Source organism: Lynx rufus, unplaced genomic scaffold, assembly GCF_022079265.1.
Source record: "Lynx rufus isolate CCGP_SWC_20201006 ecotype Redwood Valley unplaced genomic scaffold, mLynRuf1.p SCAF_6, whole genome shotgun sequence".
Taxonomy (NCBI): domain Eukaryota; kingdom Metazoa; phylum Chordata; class Mammalia; order Carnivora; family Felidae; genus Lynx; species Lynx rufus.
In genome coordinates this window covers 11,180,252-11,200,256 of record NW_025814878.1, presented here as the reverse complement: position 1 = coordinate 11,200,256, position 20,005 = coordinate 11,180,252, and the positions used below count along the sequence as shown (strand labels likewise).

At 37.3% G+C, this 20,005-nt stretch overlaps 1 protein-coding gene and 1 non-coding gene across 2 annotated transcripts in view; one reads left to right on the top strand and one right to left on the bottom strand.

The window, feature by feature from the left end:
* Positions 1-1,642: 1,642 nt before the first annotated feature.
* LOC124529482 (U6 spliceosomal RNA) lies at positions 1,643-1,744 on the top strand. Its single transcript, XR_006966374.1, has one exon. It is a non-coding gene; the product is annotated as a U6 spliceosomal RNA (small nuclear RNA).
* A 3,581-nt stretch (positions 1,745-5,325) lies between these two features.
* The window catches only part of PPIL4 (peptidylprolyl isomerase like 4), a 33,701-nt gene continuing 19,021 nt past the window's right edge, over positions 5,326-20,005 (bottom strand). The window contains exons 11-13 of the mRNA XM_047101950.1: positions 16,830-16,926; positions 11,960-12,107; positions 5,326-6,220 (exon numbers count right to left, since the gene is read on the bottom strand). Of these exons, the coding sequence (XP_046957906.1) occupies positions 5,969-6,220; positions 11,960-12,107; positions 16,830-16,926 (497 nt within the window). The 3' untranslated portion in view covers positions 5,326-5,968. The remainder of the gene's footprint in view (positions 6,221-11,959; positions 12,108-16,829; positions 16,927-20,005) is intronic.

Genomic DNA, 20,005 nt, shown 5'->3' with positions numbered 1-20,005 from the left:
AATCAGATATCACTATGCATCTATCAGAAGGCCAAAATTGGGGCACCTGGGTCGTTCAGTTGGTTGAGGATCTGGCTCTTGATTTGGGCTCAGGTCCTGATCTCAGGGTCGTGGGATCGACCACCGTGTCAAGCACCATGCTGAGTGTGAAGCCTGCTTGAGATTCTTTCTCTGTTTCCCTCTGCCCCTTGTCCACTCATGTACTCGCACGTGCTCACTCTCTCTCTAAAATAAAAAAAAAATTTTTTAAATAAAATAATCTGACTACATGTTGTTTCAAAGACACACTAAAACATAAGGTGTAAGATAAAATCAAAAGGATAATAAAAACTCTACCATATATTACGAACAACTTCAAGTCAATAAATTGAAAACTTCAAAGAAAATAACAAATTCCTAGAAAAATGTAGTAACAAAAATAAGCACTTGCAAGAAACCGAAAGGCTAGTAATTCCATAATCATTGAAATCTCAATCAGTAGTGAAGGACTTTTTCCACAAAGGAAATACAAAGTTCAGATAACATCATAGGCAAGCTCTACCCAATTTTCAAGGAATGGATAATTTCAATCTTTTTCTTCTCTTTGAAGACAATAAGAAAAGAGAGAGAGAACACTCACTAACTTATTCCATAAGCTGGATGTCAAAGTCAGACAAGAGCAATACAAAAAAAGAAAATTAGAGGCCAACTTCATCACTATACTAGAAATTTTATTTTTTTTACGTTTTTATTTATTTATTTTGAGAGAGAGACAGAAAGAGAGAGCAGGAGGGTAGAGAGAGGGGGAGAGAGAGAGAATCCCAAGCAGGCTCCACACTGTTAGCATGAGCCCACTGCTGGGCTTGAACTCATGAAGCATGAGATCATGACCTGAACCAAAATCAAGAGACTGTCACTCAATTGACTGAGCCTCCTGGGCCCCCCGTACTAGAAATTTTAGCCAGCAAACACTGAAAGAACATCACTACTACAAATAAGTATACAGCAGGGGTGCCTGGGGGGCTCAGTCGGTTGGGCGGCTGACTTCAGCTCAGGTCATATCTTGCGGTCTGTGGGTTGGAGCCCCACGTAGGGCTCTGTGCTGGTAGCTGAGCCTAGAGCCCGCTTCTGATTCTTTGTCTCCCTCTCTCTCTGCCCCTCCCCTGCTTACTCTCTCTCTCTCTCTCAAATAATAAACATTAAAAAAAAATTAAAAAAAATAAAAGTATACAGTAAAACCTTGGTTTGCAAGCATAATTCATTCTGGAAACATGCTTATAATCCCAAGCACTTGTTTACCAAAGAGAATTCAAGAACCATTGGTTCAGTTGTGATCACGTGACATTAGGCATCACATACTGCTGGTATTGCAAGACATCGCTCGTTTATCAAGTTAGAATTAAAAATGTTTGCTCGTCTTGCAGAACACTCGCTGAACAAATTACTTGCAATCCAAGGTTTTCCGGTATACATATTTTTAAAAATAATTTTAAAAATAGGAACGGGGAAAGAAAATACAATGTATTTGCAGGTAACATTATTGTCTACATTAAAGACCAAAAACAAAACAAAACAAAACAAAAAAACCCTGGAGATAAGTTTTAAATATAAGGCTTTAGTAAAATGACTGGATAGAAGGGCAGTAATCTAAAACATAACTTGTGTGCTCACTTCAGAAGCACATATACTGGAATTAGAACTATAAAGAGATTAGCACGTCCCCTGCACAAGGGTGACATGAAAATGAGCAGTATTCCATATTTTCCTTTTTGTACTGTAAGTCTAAAATTATATCAAAATTAAAAGTTGAAAGGTACATGTGACCTCTTAGGTCAGGAAACAAATTTATAAAAGAATAGAATCTTACAAAATATATGGAAACTAGGAGTAAATCTAACAAAAGGAGTGCAAAAGCTTTGTAAGGAAAATTCTAAGAGGTTCAAGAACTAACTGAAGAGATAAGCTATTTTATGAATAGGAAAATTCAATATTATGATTGTTGGTTTTTTCCACAAAAGTTTCCATTGTTCGAATGCAAATGCAATTAAAATCCTAAAAGAATTCTTTGGGAAACCAGGCAAATTGATTCCAAAATTGCACAAAACAAAGGGCAGAGGCATTTTTAATAAAACAGGTCGGGGGGGGGGGGCTTGCTTAAATACTTTCTATTGCCATAGAAATATCGATGTGTGGTATTGGTGGAGGGATAAACAGTAAACCAATGGAAGAGAGAGCCCATGAAACAAAATCCACACATATATGGAAACTTACCTGATAGAAGATCAACAGAGAATATACATGATCTATTCACTAATGTTTTGGACAATTGGCTACATCCATATGTTAAAAAAAAAAAGATTTTTTTTTGCTATATCACACCATACACATACACACATACAATGTGGATTAAAGATTTAAATATAAAAAACAAAGCTTTATTTACAACTTTTAGAATATAGGAGAATATCTTTATTAAGGACTTCTTGAACAAAATATAAAAAACACAAAACACACAGAGAAAGGCTAATAAATTTGACATTCAACTCAAAAATTTCTGCCCAAAATATATAACCTAATTCTAATCAAACATTTAGACATAACTTCTAGTTTACGGGAAATAGAGAAGAGTTAGAAGACACCCCAGAATCTGAAACACTCTAAGAAATATTCTGGCCTGAACTCTTCAAAAAGTCAATGTTATTTGAGGTGGGAAGGATGGATAAGAAACTCTTCTAGATTAAGAGAATAAAATGACGAGAACAAGATGTGATGCATGAATGTTGAGTCTGGGATTAAAAACAAATCAATACCTAAAAATGACATTCTTGAGATATTCAGGGAAATTCAAATGTAGACTATATATTATTTATTCTGGGATTATTGTTACTTTTCTTTTCTCTGTACACAACATGAGACTCCAACTCATGACCCCAAAATCAAGAGTCTCACGCTCCATAGACTGGGTCAGTCAAGTTCCCTTGTTAATTTTCTTAAATGTGATAATAATATCGTGGTTATATAGGACACTTGCTTTTTAAGAAATGCATGGTGAAATACTGAAAGGTTAAAGTTCATCATGTTTTCAATTTACTTTCAAATTGGATCAACAAGTTGTTATTAATTGTTAAATCTGGATGGAAGGTTTATAGATGTTCATTGTTTTTGTGTTTATATGAAAAAAATTTTTAAGTCTTTTAAACATTTTTGAGAGACAGTGTGCTAGTGGGGGAGGGGTATATATATAGAGAGAGAGACAGAGGATCCGAAGCAGGCTCTGTGCTGACAGCAGAGATCCTGATGCAGGGCCTGAACTCACAAACCACAAGATCACGACCTGAGCCAAAGTCGGACGCTTAACCGACTGAGCCACCCAGGCACTCCTGAAATTTTTTATATTACAAAGTTGAGGGGACATTTACAACTTGTGCTCTTCCAAGCATATCAATACAAAGGTGAGAAAATACGCCACAAACTGAGAAAAAATGTTTACAACATCAAATAGTAAAAATGGATTAGTATCCACAATCCATAAGAAAAACTCCTCAAAGAAATCAGTAATAAAAAGACAACTTCACATAAAATGGGCAAAAGACATGTGAAACTTTTCACAGAAAGCAATCAAGAATGACTATAATACATATGAAAAGATACTCAACCTTGTCAGCATTTAGGAAATGCAAATTTAAACACTGAGATTTCTACTCTGGCCAGAAAGCAGTGACAGGAGCAGAATTTACCTTCCCCATGTTAAACAACTAAAAGCCTGTACAGAAAACATACTACAAAGTTTTTCAGACACTGGACAACAGCCAGTGCAAGACAGTGACTCTTGAGAGAAGAACAAGGCAAGTCCAGTAATTGTCTGAGGTTACCGCACAGTGTCCACACTACAGCGTGGTGATAGGGAGTCTCCATGGGCAGAGAATGCAGGAGAGCCAAGATGAAGTTTGTAGGGCAGAGAATTGGAAAGAGGGGAAACTACAAAGGGAGAGTTCCAGATCTACAGAGGGTTTGCCTGAGTCTTCAGCTGAATACTAATCAGTGTATGTACATGAGGAAACTACCCAAAGGTGGGAAAGAGCCACCAGAAAAGAACAGGCAGCACAATTTGGGAGTTCATATAGGGCTCAAAATAGTTCTTGTTCCCATAGCCAGAGAAGGGAAATCTCATAAAAGACAAAGCATAGTGGAGAGTATTCAGAAGGGTTTACTCCCGTGGTGAGCCAAATTAGCCCTAGCGGCTCATTAAGCTTAAAAGCAAGCTATGAAAGGATCAGACTGTTTCCAAGTAACTTCATTATGTTCCAGAAAAAGCTCAACATATTTAAAGGAATACAAAAACTCTAGTGCACAACAACGTAAAATCCAAAAATTACCAGGGATACAAAGTAAATTACAACTCAATAATGGGTGGGGAAAAAAATCAATAGAAACAGACCAGAAATGATACAGATGATAGAATGGCCAAGTACATTAGAACAGCTATTATTAATGTACTCTGGGTGTTTAAAAAAAAAAAAGGAGGAAAGCATAAGCATGTTAAGGAGAGGCATGGGGGATATAAAAAAGACCCAAACGGAACTTCTAAAATTAAAAATAATGTCTGAGGTGAATACTACACTGGGTGGGATTAAGAGATTAGATAGTTCAGGAGAAAAGATTAATGAACGTGAGGACATAACAATGGAAACTATTCAATACGGAACAGAGAAGAAGACTTAACCCAAATGGAGCATCAGTGTAACGTGTGACAACTTCAAACAGCCTAACATACAAGTAATCGGGAGTCTTAGGAGAGGGCTGAGAGGAGGGGAAACAGCAAAAAGTAACTGAATAAATAATAGCCCCAAATTTTCCAACCTGGTGAAAACCATAAACCCACAGGTAAACAGCCCAAGCAGAAGAATGATGAAAAAACTACACCAAGCACATCATAATCAAATTTCTTAACAGCAGTGAGAAAACCTTAAAAGCAGCCAGAGAAAGAGAACAAGTTACATATATTAGAACAAACATAAGAATAACAGCAGTCTTCTTGCTGGAAGGCACAAGAAGATACCACTAAGCGTCCACTAAATTGACAAAATTGAAAAGTGGGAAACTAAGAAGTGTTGGAGAGAATGCGAAACAAAGGTAAGTCGTCGCGCGTCGGGGTGTAAGCTGGTTCGGCCACTGTAGAATATAACTTGGCATTATCTTGCAAAGACGAGGATTTCCATACTGCGTGAGCAAGCGATCTCTCTCCTGTATACAGAATGGTCACAGCGGCATTGTTTGCAATAGCAAAAACAAAAACACACAAACCAACCCCAAATGTCCACTAACAGAAGAATGGGTAAATTGTGGTCTATTGATACAACACTATAAAGCAATAAAAATGAATGACTCTCAAGATATACTAAGCTGAAAAAAGCAAGTCACAGAAGTAAACATACATTATGCTATTTATATAAAATTCAAAAACATACAAAACTTAACACTTTATTTACGAATACATCCATATGTTGTAAAACTATAACAAGCAGGAGAATGACAAATAGAAAATTCAGAATAATCATCACTTGAGGAGAGAACACACAGAGGGTTTCTAAAATGCAGGTGATACTCTATTTCTTGAGCTGGCTCATGGGTACACAAATATTTACTATTCTTTATACCTTATATATACACATCTGGGAATTTTTGTAGGTATGAAATACTTCATTTAAAAAAGAGAAGAGTGGAAAATGTGAAAGACTTGAAAAATGAAGACCACTATTTATGTATAACAATAAAATTAGTGTACAAAAGTATACAAAGAAAATGTTCAACTTTTTATTGTCTTTCTGTGCCCTATACAATCAGTATTAATCGAAAAGGGCCATAACCCTAGTGTGAAAAAAAAATAACAAGCAGAGTCTCTGACGCTTTGACACAATATCTGAGTACCTGGTGCTCCAAGTTAGACAACAGTAAATACATTAGCCACCCATGTCTGATTCTCTGTCTTTCATCTGTACTTGGATTTTTCTTTATCTTTGGATTTCCTGGGACTCCTGCTTCGGTCTCTCTTTTTACTCCGTTCTCTTTCGTAGGGGTCTGTTTGGTATTTGGCTTTGTGACTGTTACTGTAGTGGCCGTCCCTTTCTCGAGATCGGCTACGACTTCGGTTTTGAGGTCGGTCTCTCTTTTCACTCTTTTGTTTCTCCCAACAGCTTTCCTCTTCTTCATAGTGACCAAACCCCATTTCCCTGTAGATATCCTGTCAAAGGAATGGAGAGACAGTTACAGGTGAATGAGAAGAAGAATCATCTTGTAGTCACTGTCAATTAATAAAACTCAGCGAGCAGCTATACCAGCTCAGACTGGAACACTACCACTAATGCCAAGAATCTTGTGAATCAGAAAGCAAAAATAATTCACAAAAAGACTTAACCATTTTTCTTATCGATCTCATTGCTTTGTATCTACTATTTCAGCTGAACTAAAGGATCAGATCCAAAACCAAGAATTGAAATCATCCAGCTGAAAACAGAACAAGTCTTTAGAGAAAATCGCGACACCAAGAACTCTGGTTGTGGCTGGTAACCTTTCTACCTCCCCCTTCTTCACTCCCAAGCGATCGGCAATGGAATTCCTAAAATTCCCCTAAAAGCCCAACTTTTACCCCTAAAAGAAGAGATAGCCAGGAGAGGTTTTAGACAAGTCAGTCAGTCCAAAAGGAAAATAGATACTGCATACTTTGGTCTCATTATTTTTCAAGTGTTTATTTTATAACAGCTCCTCTCCAAATCTTCAAATAAATTTTCCTTGTTTACACTACACTGATGTATGTTTTTATTAAGAATCATTTATTTATATATATCTTTAAAATGAGCTAAGAAACAATGGAAAATTCCACTGCCCTTAAGACAGACAATAGAGTAGGTACATTAAATTCCATTCTTAGTAATTAATAGTAGTAATTTCCACATACAGAAGAGGGTTACTTAAAACAATTCTCTTTCTGCTTGTGTTCTACCCCTAATTAAAGTGAGTATCTCAGCAAGTAGCTGAAATCTAGAGAGACCAGAGCCAATGCTCTTTCAAGAGGTAAGTTCATAAAATCCAACTTCCTTAACAGATTTCTCTCAGAGGAAAGGCAAAATCCTAAGGATTGAGCTCCCAAGGGTCCCAACTCTATCACCACAGACATTATAGTAAAGATAAATATCAAGGTTTCAAATCTAGAGTGATGAATACCCATGGTTAAGGACTGGGTTGTAAGCAAAGATTCATAATTATTCCATACACTGTCCACATACTGTACATGACACACGGCATGGAGATTGTCATATGTGAAAACAGATCTAACATGATTGTTATAATCAGTGTTTGTGGAATACAACATTATAAACTGATTCATAATTTCCCACACAATCCCAATAGGTCTTGTCATTCTAAAAGAGTCCCCAAGGTAGAATGACTATGTGGTTTAACCCTTTACCAACTGTTTTCTAGCAAAACATGACAGCCCCAGATCAAAGAATTTTTTGGTGCTTCCTGTAACATATACAAAATGTAAATATCTATGTACTATTCTGTCTGTACACTTAATTCTTGTATTGGCTGAGACAATCAACTTTTAAGATGGAGAGACTGCTTAGCTGATGGGTAACTCTTTAAAGTCCTCAGCAATTATACAAATAGGCAATTAAATGCTTTGAGTGTTTAAAATAACAGAGAAAGAGATAAAAGACTACACAGTACTTAATTTTTTGAAAAAATTGAGGAAGCTGAAAATGTGAAATGGACAGAAGCCTTAAAACCTCTCCTACTTGGATGGAGTATGTTCAAAGCTACACAAGCTTTGAAGTCAGGCAGCTCTCGGTTCAAATGGTCTCTGCCATTTAGGAGATGTGTCAAACAAATAATCTTGAGGTTAGATTTATCAGGGGAGGTTTCATAGAGAAGTTAGGACTGGAGATGAACCTCAAAGAGTGAGTGGGTTTGGCTGTGGATTGGCTGCAGGAAGGCTAATGCACAGAGTGGAAGTGAAAACCAAAGAGCAAGGAAGAAATCAGCACTGTGTGCATAAAAGAGAAACTTCAGGTGGCTGGATGAAGTCATATTAGAACAGATCCTTTGAGTATGTATGTGCTAGCACAGTGCTAAGTGCTTTGGGGGCACAATATTACCCTCATTCTAGAAATAAAGAAATTGAGACTCAAGAGATCTATACAGGTTGGAGATTATTATTTAATTGATCAGTAACTTGACATATAAAATTGAAAAGGGGGTGGTACAGAATAATGAAAAAAAAACCTCATACCTGACTGAATCAAAATAATGTTAAAGTTCTAGCTCTCTGATTAAACTCAAAAGGCTCACAGGCCTGTGGGGTCAGGAACTTTATATCTAAAGTGAGAGAAATTAATTCGATGAGCTCTAAGTCTTTCCAGTACAGACTATAAAAAATTATATCATTTTATGGGTGCCTGGGTGGCTCAATCAGTTAAGCGCCCAACTTTGGCTCAGGTCATGATCTCACGGTTCCTGAGTTCGAGCCCCGCATCGGGCTCTCTGCTGTCAGTGCAGAGCCTGCTTTGGATCCTCTGCCCCCTGTCTCTCTGCCCCTCCCCTGCTCTCTCTCTCCAAAAATACATAAACATTCAAAAAAAAAAATCTTAAGAAAACATTCTATCAATTTATACACTTAAGACATAAGACAAAATGATTAAACTAGCATGTGGCTAAAAAGGAAAGAAAAAACACCATTAAAAAGTCCTATTTATTTATTTATTTTTTTAAGTGGCCAATTTAAACCTTAACCTATCCAATGATTTCATGTAAAGCAGTCCAAAAAAAATCTAAACTAAGAGCCATGCTTGCTCAGGTCTTTAGGACTCAAAGGTTTAGTTAAATCTAAAACACTAAAATAATACTAAATGATTAAAATGACAGTAAAAATAGAGTCCCAAATTATAAGAATAATAAACACCTTAAAAGCCACAGAGGACTGACAGCCAGAATGAATACTTCTCAGCAAGGCAAAACCCACAGCCGAGAACTCACTTCCTGGAACCCCAGTAAAGCCCAGACCTCAACAACATAGTAACCACCTTTGGAATAGAGACACGAGGTGAAAAAATTAAACAGAGAAGTTTTCAAATTCAATAGTAAGTCTGTCACTCAACAAAAAACAAAGAACTTCAAGAAATAAGTTAAAACATTCTTAGGGAACTAGGCTTACCAAGCAAAATACCAATAAATAGGAAAATCTGAGCTATACCTGAAAATAATCTAGCACTGAAAATTCCCTTTAGTGATTATATTTTTGAGACTGAACTCAAAAGGATAAAGATCAGAATAATACAAAAAAAATCTGGCCCACTAAAATCTTAAATACAGATGCTATTTAACTGGAAAAAAAATAAGAGAAAATTAGTATAAGAAAAAATAAGAGAAAATTTGATTAGTATACTAAATCAAGTACAAAATCAGGGGTGCCTGGGTGGCTCAGTCACTTAAGTGTCTGACCCTTGATTTCAGCTCGCGTCATGGTCTCACATTCGTGAGATAAAGCCTTGTGTTGTGCTCTGCACTGACAGTGTGGAGTCTGTTCTCTTTCCCCCTTTCTCTGCCCCTCCCACGCTCTCTCTCTGTCTCTAAATAAATAAATACACTGAAAAAAAAAAACCAAGTACAAAATACAAAAACATTTGCTTTAATATACTTTGAGGGGAGAAATAAAGTTAGGAGATTATTATTTAGAATTTAACAATTTTATGTTTTTTAACTTTTTTTTTTTTTAACGTTTATTTATTTTTGAGACAGAGAGAGACAGAGCATGAACGGGGGAGGGTCAGAGAGAGAGGGAGACACAGGCTCCAGGCTCTGAACTGTCAGCACAGAGCCCGACGTTGGGCTCGAACTCACAGACTGTGAGATCATGACCTGAGCCGAAGTCGGATGCTCAACCGACAGAGCCACCCAGGCGCCCCGAATTTAACAATTTTATAATTACCAATGGACTTAAAATTATTTGAAAGATACTAACAACATTCCCCCCAAAACTACCTGATGCCTTTTACTCCTTGCCAAAAAACAAAAGTATTTACTGTTATAAAGTTTTAAGTAATCAAAGAGAGGATAAAAACGATTTGCAAAAAGAGGAGGGAATCACAGACTTAATTAAAATGTGGCCAGCTTTTGGATTTTTTGGACCTCTGATGATTTCAAATACGCCAAAGTATATCTCAGGCCTGATTTCACTGATTCCAGATTCCATGTACAAGTGCAAGATGAGAAACTGCAGCTAAAAGGAACACATGGTGAGTGTGGTGGTAGGAGGAAGCAGGGGTAGAGACCAAGGAGTTTTAGTGGCAAATCTGCTAAATATTCACAGAAACGGGACGCAGCCACCATTTTAAAAGATTGGGGTGGTCTTAGGCTAAACTGATAGAGTAGAGACATTAATAAGAAGACGGAGATGTACCATCAGGTCACACTGGATTATTATACTAGGGGACAAACTATATTAGCATAGCAATAGAATTTAGGAGAGGAAACGGCCAGGAATATATTCTAGATAAGAGCAGCAGCAGAGTGGTTAGGAGTACACGTCCAGATTTACACTGTGCTTCTCTTACTCATCAGTGGTACAAAACCAGGCAAGCCGCTTAACCTCTCCAGTTTTCACTTTCTCTGCTGTGAGATGGGGAAAATCGTACCCACCGCACACTGTAAGCACACAAGATGTTAGCTATTACGGATTCATGTGCCTATTATTTGGAGGACTGAGTAACTGAGTGAAGGTGTAACTTGAAAAGTGAGGGCAGGTCATGAATGATGGCAATCTTTAAACAGCAGAAAGGCTATGGAAAAAGATACACAAGATAATAGCAAGAAGTAGGAATATATGCTATCTAGAATACAGGAAACTAAGAATATATGTAAAATACGTGTCTGCTAAATTTTTAAAAAATGAAGAACAACCCATGAAGCACACTAAATGGTTACCTTGGGGGCAGAAGGGGACAGGGGACAGGGAAGGGGACAGGTTCTCCGTTTGTACCACTTTATAGATTTTACTTTGGAACCATACAAGTGATTTTTAAAACTAAAAAACAAACAAACAAAATTTAAGCAATCCCTAAACATCGAAAAGAAACAAACTGAAATATCAACCTAGTTAATGGCCTTACCACAGAAACTATTCCAAGTGATTTAAAACCCACTAATTTGACTGTAACAGTAAAAGTAATAATACCCAGTGTAGAAAATGTGTGCACCCACGTTTTCCTTCACTTAATCTCAACAACATACCTATAAGGTAAATATAATCTCAACTTCACAGAGGAGGAAACTGTAGCTCAGAGAGCTCACTAACTTGTGGAGGCCACATCAACGAACAGCCGTGCCGAAATGTACACCTAGTTTTTCCGAAGCCAATCCCTTACTTTGCCAACCATACACATCTCTCCTCTGCATTTTTGCTTGACCTTCTTACCATCTTGAATTTTCTCCCTTCTCACCTTTGCCTACTAAAATCTCTGCATCAACCAGGGCCTGGCTGAGAAGTCCTCACGTGGTTAATTATGAGTGCTGTTTTTATTTCAGATACACAATATAGAAACGCATAAATGTTCCACAGGCCTGAAAACCTCAACAGCTACCGGTACTATACGTAACACTTGGTAATAAATGAAAATGGTAAATGAGCACCTTTTCAGCATAACCACACTGATGGGAATTAGTGTCCACATGCATGGAAATCACACTTGTTTTGCAATATGGAACTAAATGATGTACTAAGCTACTTTGAAAACAACCTTTTATCATTTGTGATACATGTTCTTGACAATTAAAGTTCATTAACCCCAATGAAACCATTGGGGTTAGAACATATGCACCCTGTCCAGATCTATATGCTTAGTCCCTAACTTATGCCGCTAAGATGTAATGTACAGAGGGATAAAATGGCTACCCCCCTGCAGCTAAGGCCGGACACTCGAAGTACCTGATTAGTATTTTTGATCGGCATATAGTCCTCATCTTCTTTTTCTTCAGAGCAGTGACGAGTTTTCTTCTTGTGTTTCTTACTTGTGTGGGAGTGACTTGATTTCGGATGCTCTGCTTGCTCATCTAGTACAAGATCGTATTTCGCACTGCAGCAGCTAGTTAAGGACAGATGTGAGAACTGACACTGATAACACATCAAAACGTAAGAATCTGGTAAACAAAGGAGGCCATGAGGCTAAAGGCAACTTTCTAAAGCAAAAAGCATCTCACAAGCATAGAGCGTATTTCTAATACAAAACTAACTCCTATTTTCTTTCATTACATAGTCAGGGAAAATGGAAAGAACCCTGACCTTAAATAAGCAATTAACAATCGGCAAGTAGGTGGGCAAAAAACATGTATCCACAAATGAAAATATAAGAAGCAAAAAATAAGGAAACCTATTTGTCAATAATGAAAAAACTTAAACTTAGAAAAGGAGGCACATGTTTCACTGGAAAAAAAAGAAGGTATTACAAACCCCAATGGCAGAGGAGCTACATAAGACAAAAGGCACATTCAGGAGACTCTTCCTTTGAAGTACTAATTAGTTCAACCCTATAGGAGGAAATTTAGCAATGCAGAGCAACAACTACCATATTTTATTATTTTATTTTATTTTATTTTATTTTATTTTATTTTATTTTATTTTATTATTATTTAATGTCTATTTATTTTAGAGAGAGAGAAAGGGTATGACCAGGGGAGGGGCAGAGAGAGAGGGAGACACAGAATCTGAAGCAGGCTCCAGGCTCTGAGCGCTCAGCACAGAGCCCGATGCGGGGCTCAAACCCACAAACTGTGAGATCATTGTGAGATCACAAACTGTTAAGCTCCACAAACTGGAGCTTAACCGGATGCTTCACCGACTGAACCACGCTGGCACCCACAACTACCATATTTAAATTACAGTAAGAATTTATAAAAAATTAAAATAAGTTAAATGAACAAAGACATATATAATGATTATTTTTAATAACAAACTGACAGCAACATAAAGCATAGTAATGAAGATAGTCTTCAATATATTGTAGAACTTCAACATGATGGATTATTGCAAAGAAAGATACTAGCAATGATAAATGAATGCAATGAAAAAACCTGGAAAGGTGTTTATGAAAAATTAAAAGTGAAAAGAGACTGAAATACTGTCTATACCATATGGTAATCGTTAACTTTACAAAGCATAAAAGATGAAGACTTGAACGAGAAAAAGCATCATTTTTCTAGGTGGCAAACTGTGAGTGAATCTTTTTTTCTTTTTTTTAGTTGAAGTGTGGTTGACATACAATATTGTATTAGTTTCGGGTGTACAACATGGTGATTCAATATTTATATACATGAATGAATCTTGTTTTAATTTCACATAAACGTGTTATAAAAATTATGATAATGTATTTTAATACAGAGATAAGTATTTTTTTCTAATGTACTATTACATCTTAGAATAAGAGAACACGTAAAACTATTACAACCTCTATTGAAAATAACCTGGGGCGCCTGGGTGGCGCAGTCGGTTAAGCGTCCGACTTCAGCCAGGTCACGATCTCGCGGTCCAGGAGTTCGAGCCCCGCGTCAGGCTCTGGGCTGATGGCTCGGAGCCTGGAGCCTGTTTCCGATTCTGTCTCCCTATCTCTCTGCTCCTCCTCCGTTCATGCTCTGTCTCTCTCTGTCCCAAAAATAAATAAACGTTGAAAAAAAAAAATAAATATAAAAAAATAAAAAATAAAAAAAAAGAAAATAACCTCAAATTCTAATAGAATTTGAAGAAGGCTAACAAGTGTCAGAATAGTGGTTTAAAAAAAAAAAACTCTTCTGAAGAAGGCCCACATGCAGAGCAATTTTAGTGGCAGGTGGGACTAGAGTAAATCGCAGACACACTTCCCTCAGGACTCGAGTTCCAGGTCTGGCCTCACGCTGCCGCAGCTCTGCGCTTTCCTCAGGGACGCCTCACTTCTACAGAAGATGCAACAGGAAAACGCCGCACCCTCTGGCTTTCACAAGATGGCTGCGATGGCTAATCAGCCTGCACCATCCGCCACGTTACTCCATCATCTCTAACTTCCTTGCTCCTTTATGGTAGGTCACAGTTTCCGGAGTAGCTTCTGGAGCCCCTCTTTTTTCAGGTACAAATTTGGTAGCCCTTGCCCAGCATTTCACCTCACCGTGTTGCTTTACACATGCCGCTCCCTCTGTCCAAAATGCTTTAAGCAGCGGTTTTCAAACTGCTGACTGTAACCTGTCAATGGGGAGCAAAATCCACTTAGTGGGTCACGGCCAGCACTTTGTAATAATGTAGAACAGAAAAGAGTATACGGAGCCTCGGAAAAATACCACTGCATTTCTGTTTCAATTATGTGTGCGCGTGAATGGCTATCCTTGGATTGTGGTGGGTCCAGATATAAACTGTATTTCTGAAATGATGGATCAAGTTAGAGAAAACAGCATCCCACCTCAGCCCTCCTCTCCTCACATTCAAGTTGCAGCTTTTGTCATTTCTCTTAGTGTTACCCGAGGGTGTTCCCTGACTCCTTGCCTCTACAAGTCCCATATCCCACAAACGCACTTCTTAGCAACACTACAGACATATTTCTATTTGATCCACGGTAATTATTTAAGGTCTGTTCATCCCCCTCTCCAACAATAAAACGTAAGGTTCTATAAGGGCAGGGGCTATGTTTTACTGCTTAGTATACATCAGATGCCAAATAAGTATCTGTAGATTATTTATTATACCACCAGATGTGACATTTGTCACATCTCTTTTCCCTTGCTTAGCTACTACCTTCTGCTCACTACTATAGTCAACACTTGTAGATGCCAAATCTTTCCAGTTAAACACAAATTTGAGATCTCCCGTCTTCTTTTCCACAGTTACTTCCCCGAGATCTACCCTAAGTTAAACTTGCCTTTCCTTTTGTTCTATTTTTTAATCTTCTTAGTAGTAGTCTAATTTACAGCAATTTCTTTTTTCTCAAGATCCATTAAAGTGTATCTCCACCATGACTTTGTAACTTAAAACTTACTATAAAAAAAACTTACCAGATTATTACATTGTCCTCTAAATCTCCTTTCCTTGCCATAGTAACAAAGTAACATATAATATAGAATGAGGACAACATATCTCTTACATGTTATACTTTTTGTTTTTTATCTCTTACATATTATAAACACATGTTCTACCAATCTAATATTTTACCTGAGACTACAAATGCCTTGCTGAAATGAAATCTATCAACTACCAACAACATAAAGACCACCGTATTTGGTCAGACTCAAGAATTTCCTTTTTCTTGTTCAATATTCTGTTTGAGAATGATTAACAATGGTTTACATCAGGACATGTCTGTCTTCTCCATCGATTTCAAAAGACCGAAGGCAAGCATTTTTCAATACTAGTCAAATGTGGTTGTTTAAATTAATTAAAATTCAACAAACTTTACAGTTCCTCAGTCCATTTCACATGCTCAAAATGTAGAAAATTCTACTGGAGAGCACTGGGCTACAGATTTCTTCTCAAACATACCTGGTTTCCTTTCTTAACTTTCAGTAATCTATCATCTTAAATTTAAAACATTTTAATACTACATATTCTTTCTTTGCAGCCTGACCTACTTACCTCTGTGAGGGAAAGACACCTCCCTGTACTTTATACTCTATGCCTATACTTCCTTTTATTTGTCCTACCCACTTCCCTTCTTCCAGCTGTAGTTACTAGTAAGTCTAAATTTAATTTCAAAGATTTGTTAAATAAATCTCAAGTGTATTCCATCCACACCTTTTATGATTTTAATATTTCAATTATATCTCCTCTAATGTTCACCTTTTTAGACTGGAACTTAGCTTACCGTTTGCTGTGTATGCATGTGAAAGCCTCTCCTCATGTTGATTATGTCAGTGTATTTCAGCTTTATCCAGCTGTTACACCTTACAATGTTTCATGTATTGTAGAGAGTCAACACATTTTTTTACATGAGTATATAACAAGTCAACCTGATATTCATCATTCTTTGATGAATACTTGGAAAGGAAATGTCTAAGGCAGTGTGGGAAAAGAGAATCCCTAAACTACTAACAGAAATTAGGAAACAAAGAAACCATTTACCAGAAAGAATCACAAAAGAAATAACTTTTGCAATGTGTAGAGTGATAGATTTATAATGAGAATATCAATGAAAAAATTGAAATGACATAATGTAAGCAGTATGTCTCTGATTTTTTTCTCAACCTAAAACCTCAAAAAACTTAAATTAAATGGTCAAGTCAATGAATTTCTTTTTAATCCTATAAAAATCAACTCTTGCTTACAGTATGAGCCAAATAAATATTTGTTGCTAGACTGACAATGTACTAAGCAGAAAGAAGCAACCTAATCACATAAAATAACAAAAGGATTTTGTCAATCTACACATTTACCATCTCCAAAGAAGTTAAACATTACAAGGAAGGTTAACACCAAGAATTTAGCTAAACTATATGAAGAAAATTTCTGACTATGGGGAACTGAAAACATTACAATTATATACAGAAAATACAAATCTTACCTGAAGATTTCAGAATAAGTGTTAACCTTAACCTAAGAGTAAGGAGGGAAAAGAATTAGGCTAAAGATCTCTTTGAACTGTAAACTCCATAAAATAGAGAAAATACCAAAAAGAGAAAAGTATATGTAAGACGGTGAAAAAATATTAACAATAAACTAAATGATGTCTTCACAAACCATCTGGATTCAGGAACCTTGTCTTCTACAGACTTTATGACTTATATCACATAGTACTCTACACAGAGTGGATGGTCTAAATCCACCAATTGGTTCTTGTGAAGGATACTCCTGCTTGGGCTTTACTTTATCTTTCAAAACTAAATTAGATGGTTTATCCTGTTCCTTTTCATACTCCTTGAAATCACTCTTGGTGTACTTCCCACCTATTTATTAAAAAAAAAAAAAAAAGAAAAAAAGAATTTAGTACGAAAACTCACCTAATTTATCAGAGAACAAAAATTATTTTATAAGAGGTATAACATGAGCTATTTTATAAGTAGCATATATACTGAGGAACAGAAAACGACTGAAGATTAGTAATTCATTCTCCATTACTGTTTTTAAATGAAATCTGATACCTATTTTGCTAGGTAGCCCTATGCTGCCACCTAACAATTTATGAGAGTATTACAACATCAAACTTTCAATCCTAAATTACACAATGAATACTTTCACTGGGAAATAATGCAGTGTTTAAGGAGAACCATTGAGTCCATAAGAAAATTAGGTCCAAAGGAAATTGATGGCTTGAGACTGGAGTCTGAGATCTGAGAGACTTATCTTGGAAGAAGTAAGGCTTTAAAGATCTCTGATCTGTCAAAAGAGACAGACTAAAATCTCAACAGAGCACCAAGCAGATAGGGCACAGTAGGACCCACAAAGAAATTCACTAAAGGGTGTGAGAGGGGAGGGTTGGCAAGAACACCAAAGACAAACTGTGTCTGCTTTCAAGTTCTTGCTTAAGAGCACCTTTATTCCTCCCGAGTGCCAAAAATGAAATCAACAATCCCTTCAGAAAAATAGGACCTATCGTTCTTTCTTGACTGGCCTTCAGTGGCAGGGCAGGGAAAGAGCATCCTCCTCTGCAGCCCCTTGACTCCCAAGCCTACTCTCCTACCAGATGGAGATTCAGTCCTAGACCTGCTGACCAACCTGCCTTTCCTATCCCCTCAACTACCATGACGAAGTGCTTCTAGTGGGAGGGCTTCGTACACAAGGGCCAAGACTGAACGTACAAGTAAAGCAAACTGCAGGTACACAGAGAGGTGTTTTGATTGGGAATCCTACATACAACCTATCATCAGGTTCTTTAAACAAAGGAGAAAATAGGAATAAAAGAAGTAGGTAAGCATCAAAAACAAAATGAATCTACCTGGTAATTCCAGAGACTCTTGAAACAAAAATGGCCAGTAAACAACATTTCACAATATTTCACGTGAACATGAAATAGACAACTGCACACATTACAACACTGATAACTATAACGAACAGGTACCATTTCATCACTGACAAAAGATTCTGTGCTTGTCAGGAGTTTCACTATGGATGAGGCAGTTACGGTATAACGGAAAGAGCAATGGATTAAAGTGAAAAGTTCTGTGGTGAAATCCTGACTCTAGTGGAAGGTCCTAGGTCAGCCACTTCTTTGAAACTCATTTATATTCCTTTCATTTGTAAGCCGAAAATAATACCTACATTTCACAGAGCTATAAGACAAAGTACTTAGCACTGTGAATGGTATAGAGTTTATATTCAATTTATTAAATACGAATCCATAATACATAAAACTATCTCAAAATTAACTACAGTTAACAAATAAACAGGTTTATGATGGCATGTGAAGCTAAAGCATCTGTCTCCCTTTTCACTCACATGTGGATCTTGAGAAACTTAACAGAAGACCATGGGGGAAGGGAAGGGGAAAAAAAGTTACAAACAGTTACAAAAAATAAACCACAAAAAAAATAAAAAATAAAAAAAATAATAAAGCATCTGTCTCCTATATGACATTTTATTTTCTTTTTTAAAGAGTTTATTTTAGGGGTGCCTGGGTGGCTCAGTCAGTTAAGCATCCGACTTCGGCTCTGGTCATGATCTCATGGGTTTTAAGTTCAAGCCCTGCATCAGGCTCTGTGCCGACAGCTCAGAGCCTGGAGCCTGCTTCAGATTCTGTATCTCCCTCTCTCTCTCTCTCTGCACCTCCCTGCTTGCACTCTCTCTATCTCTCTCTCAAAAATAAGAAAATATTAAAAAAGAATAAGATTTTATTTTAAATAATCTGTACACCCAATGTGGGGCTTGACCCCAAAATCAAGAGTTGTATGTTCTACCAATGAGCCAGCCAGGAGCCCTGCTCTATAACATTTTATTTTATTTTTTTTATTTCATTTCATTTCATTTCATTTTATTTTAAGTTTTTAAGGTTTATTTATTTACTTTGAGAGATAGGACAAGCAAGCAGGGGAGGGGCAGAGAGAGAGAAACCCAAGCAGGCTCTACACTGTCAGCACAGAGCTTGATGCCAGGGTTGAACTCACAAACCGGGAGATCATGACCCGAGCCGAAACCAAGAGTGGGACATTTAACTGACTGAGCCACCCAGGCGCCCCTTAGAGAGGACTTTAAAGTGAACTTACTTTTTTCTAAAAATGTTACATAGGAAGGGCATCTGGGTGGCTCAGCTGGTTAAGCATCTGACTTTGGGTTTCAGCTCAGGTCATGATCTCACGCCTTCGTGGGCTCAAACTCCGCATCAGGCTCTGCGCTGGCAGTACAGAGCCTTCTTCAGATTCTCTCTCTCTCCCTCTCTCACTGCCCTTCCCCCACTTGCACTGTCTCTGTCTCTCAAAATAAATAAATAAAGTTAAAAAAAAAAAAAGTCCTCTGTAAATAAACTACATTGAAACCACTTAGGAAGGCAGTGTCATTTTTTCAGTGGGTGGATATGTTAGGAAAAGAATCGAGAGGAAAAAAAAACAAAAACTAAATTAAATCCTATTTATATCATCAGTTTATGTGACTCTCAATAAATCACTTCACAAGATTGTGCTTCAAGTTCTTTCTCTGTGGTGAGGAACTGTAATTACACTGGCTTCACACATACCCCAAATGCTAAAATTAAATTAGCTCTTTGGGGAAAAAGCCCCACAGAAGAGCTACTTCTGGACCAGAACTAGAGTGCATTAGGCCAACAGCTCCTCTGTAGTTCTTGAATACACTTATTTGATTCTTTTGTTTACAAAGCTGCAATTACTACCTGTGAAAAACACGCCACCTTAGTGCGTTTAGTTTTCGCCAGTCACTGAAAATAGAGAGCAGTGTGCAAATCTAGTCATGCAATCCAGCACAACAGTTTCATGGGAGAAACCAACACTATAGGGAACCCTGACCCGTCACCATCTCCCACCACGGAGAACACAGCTTCCAGCGGGCCTTCCTCACCTATTTTGGACATTGATCATT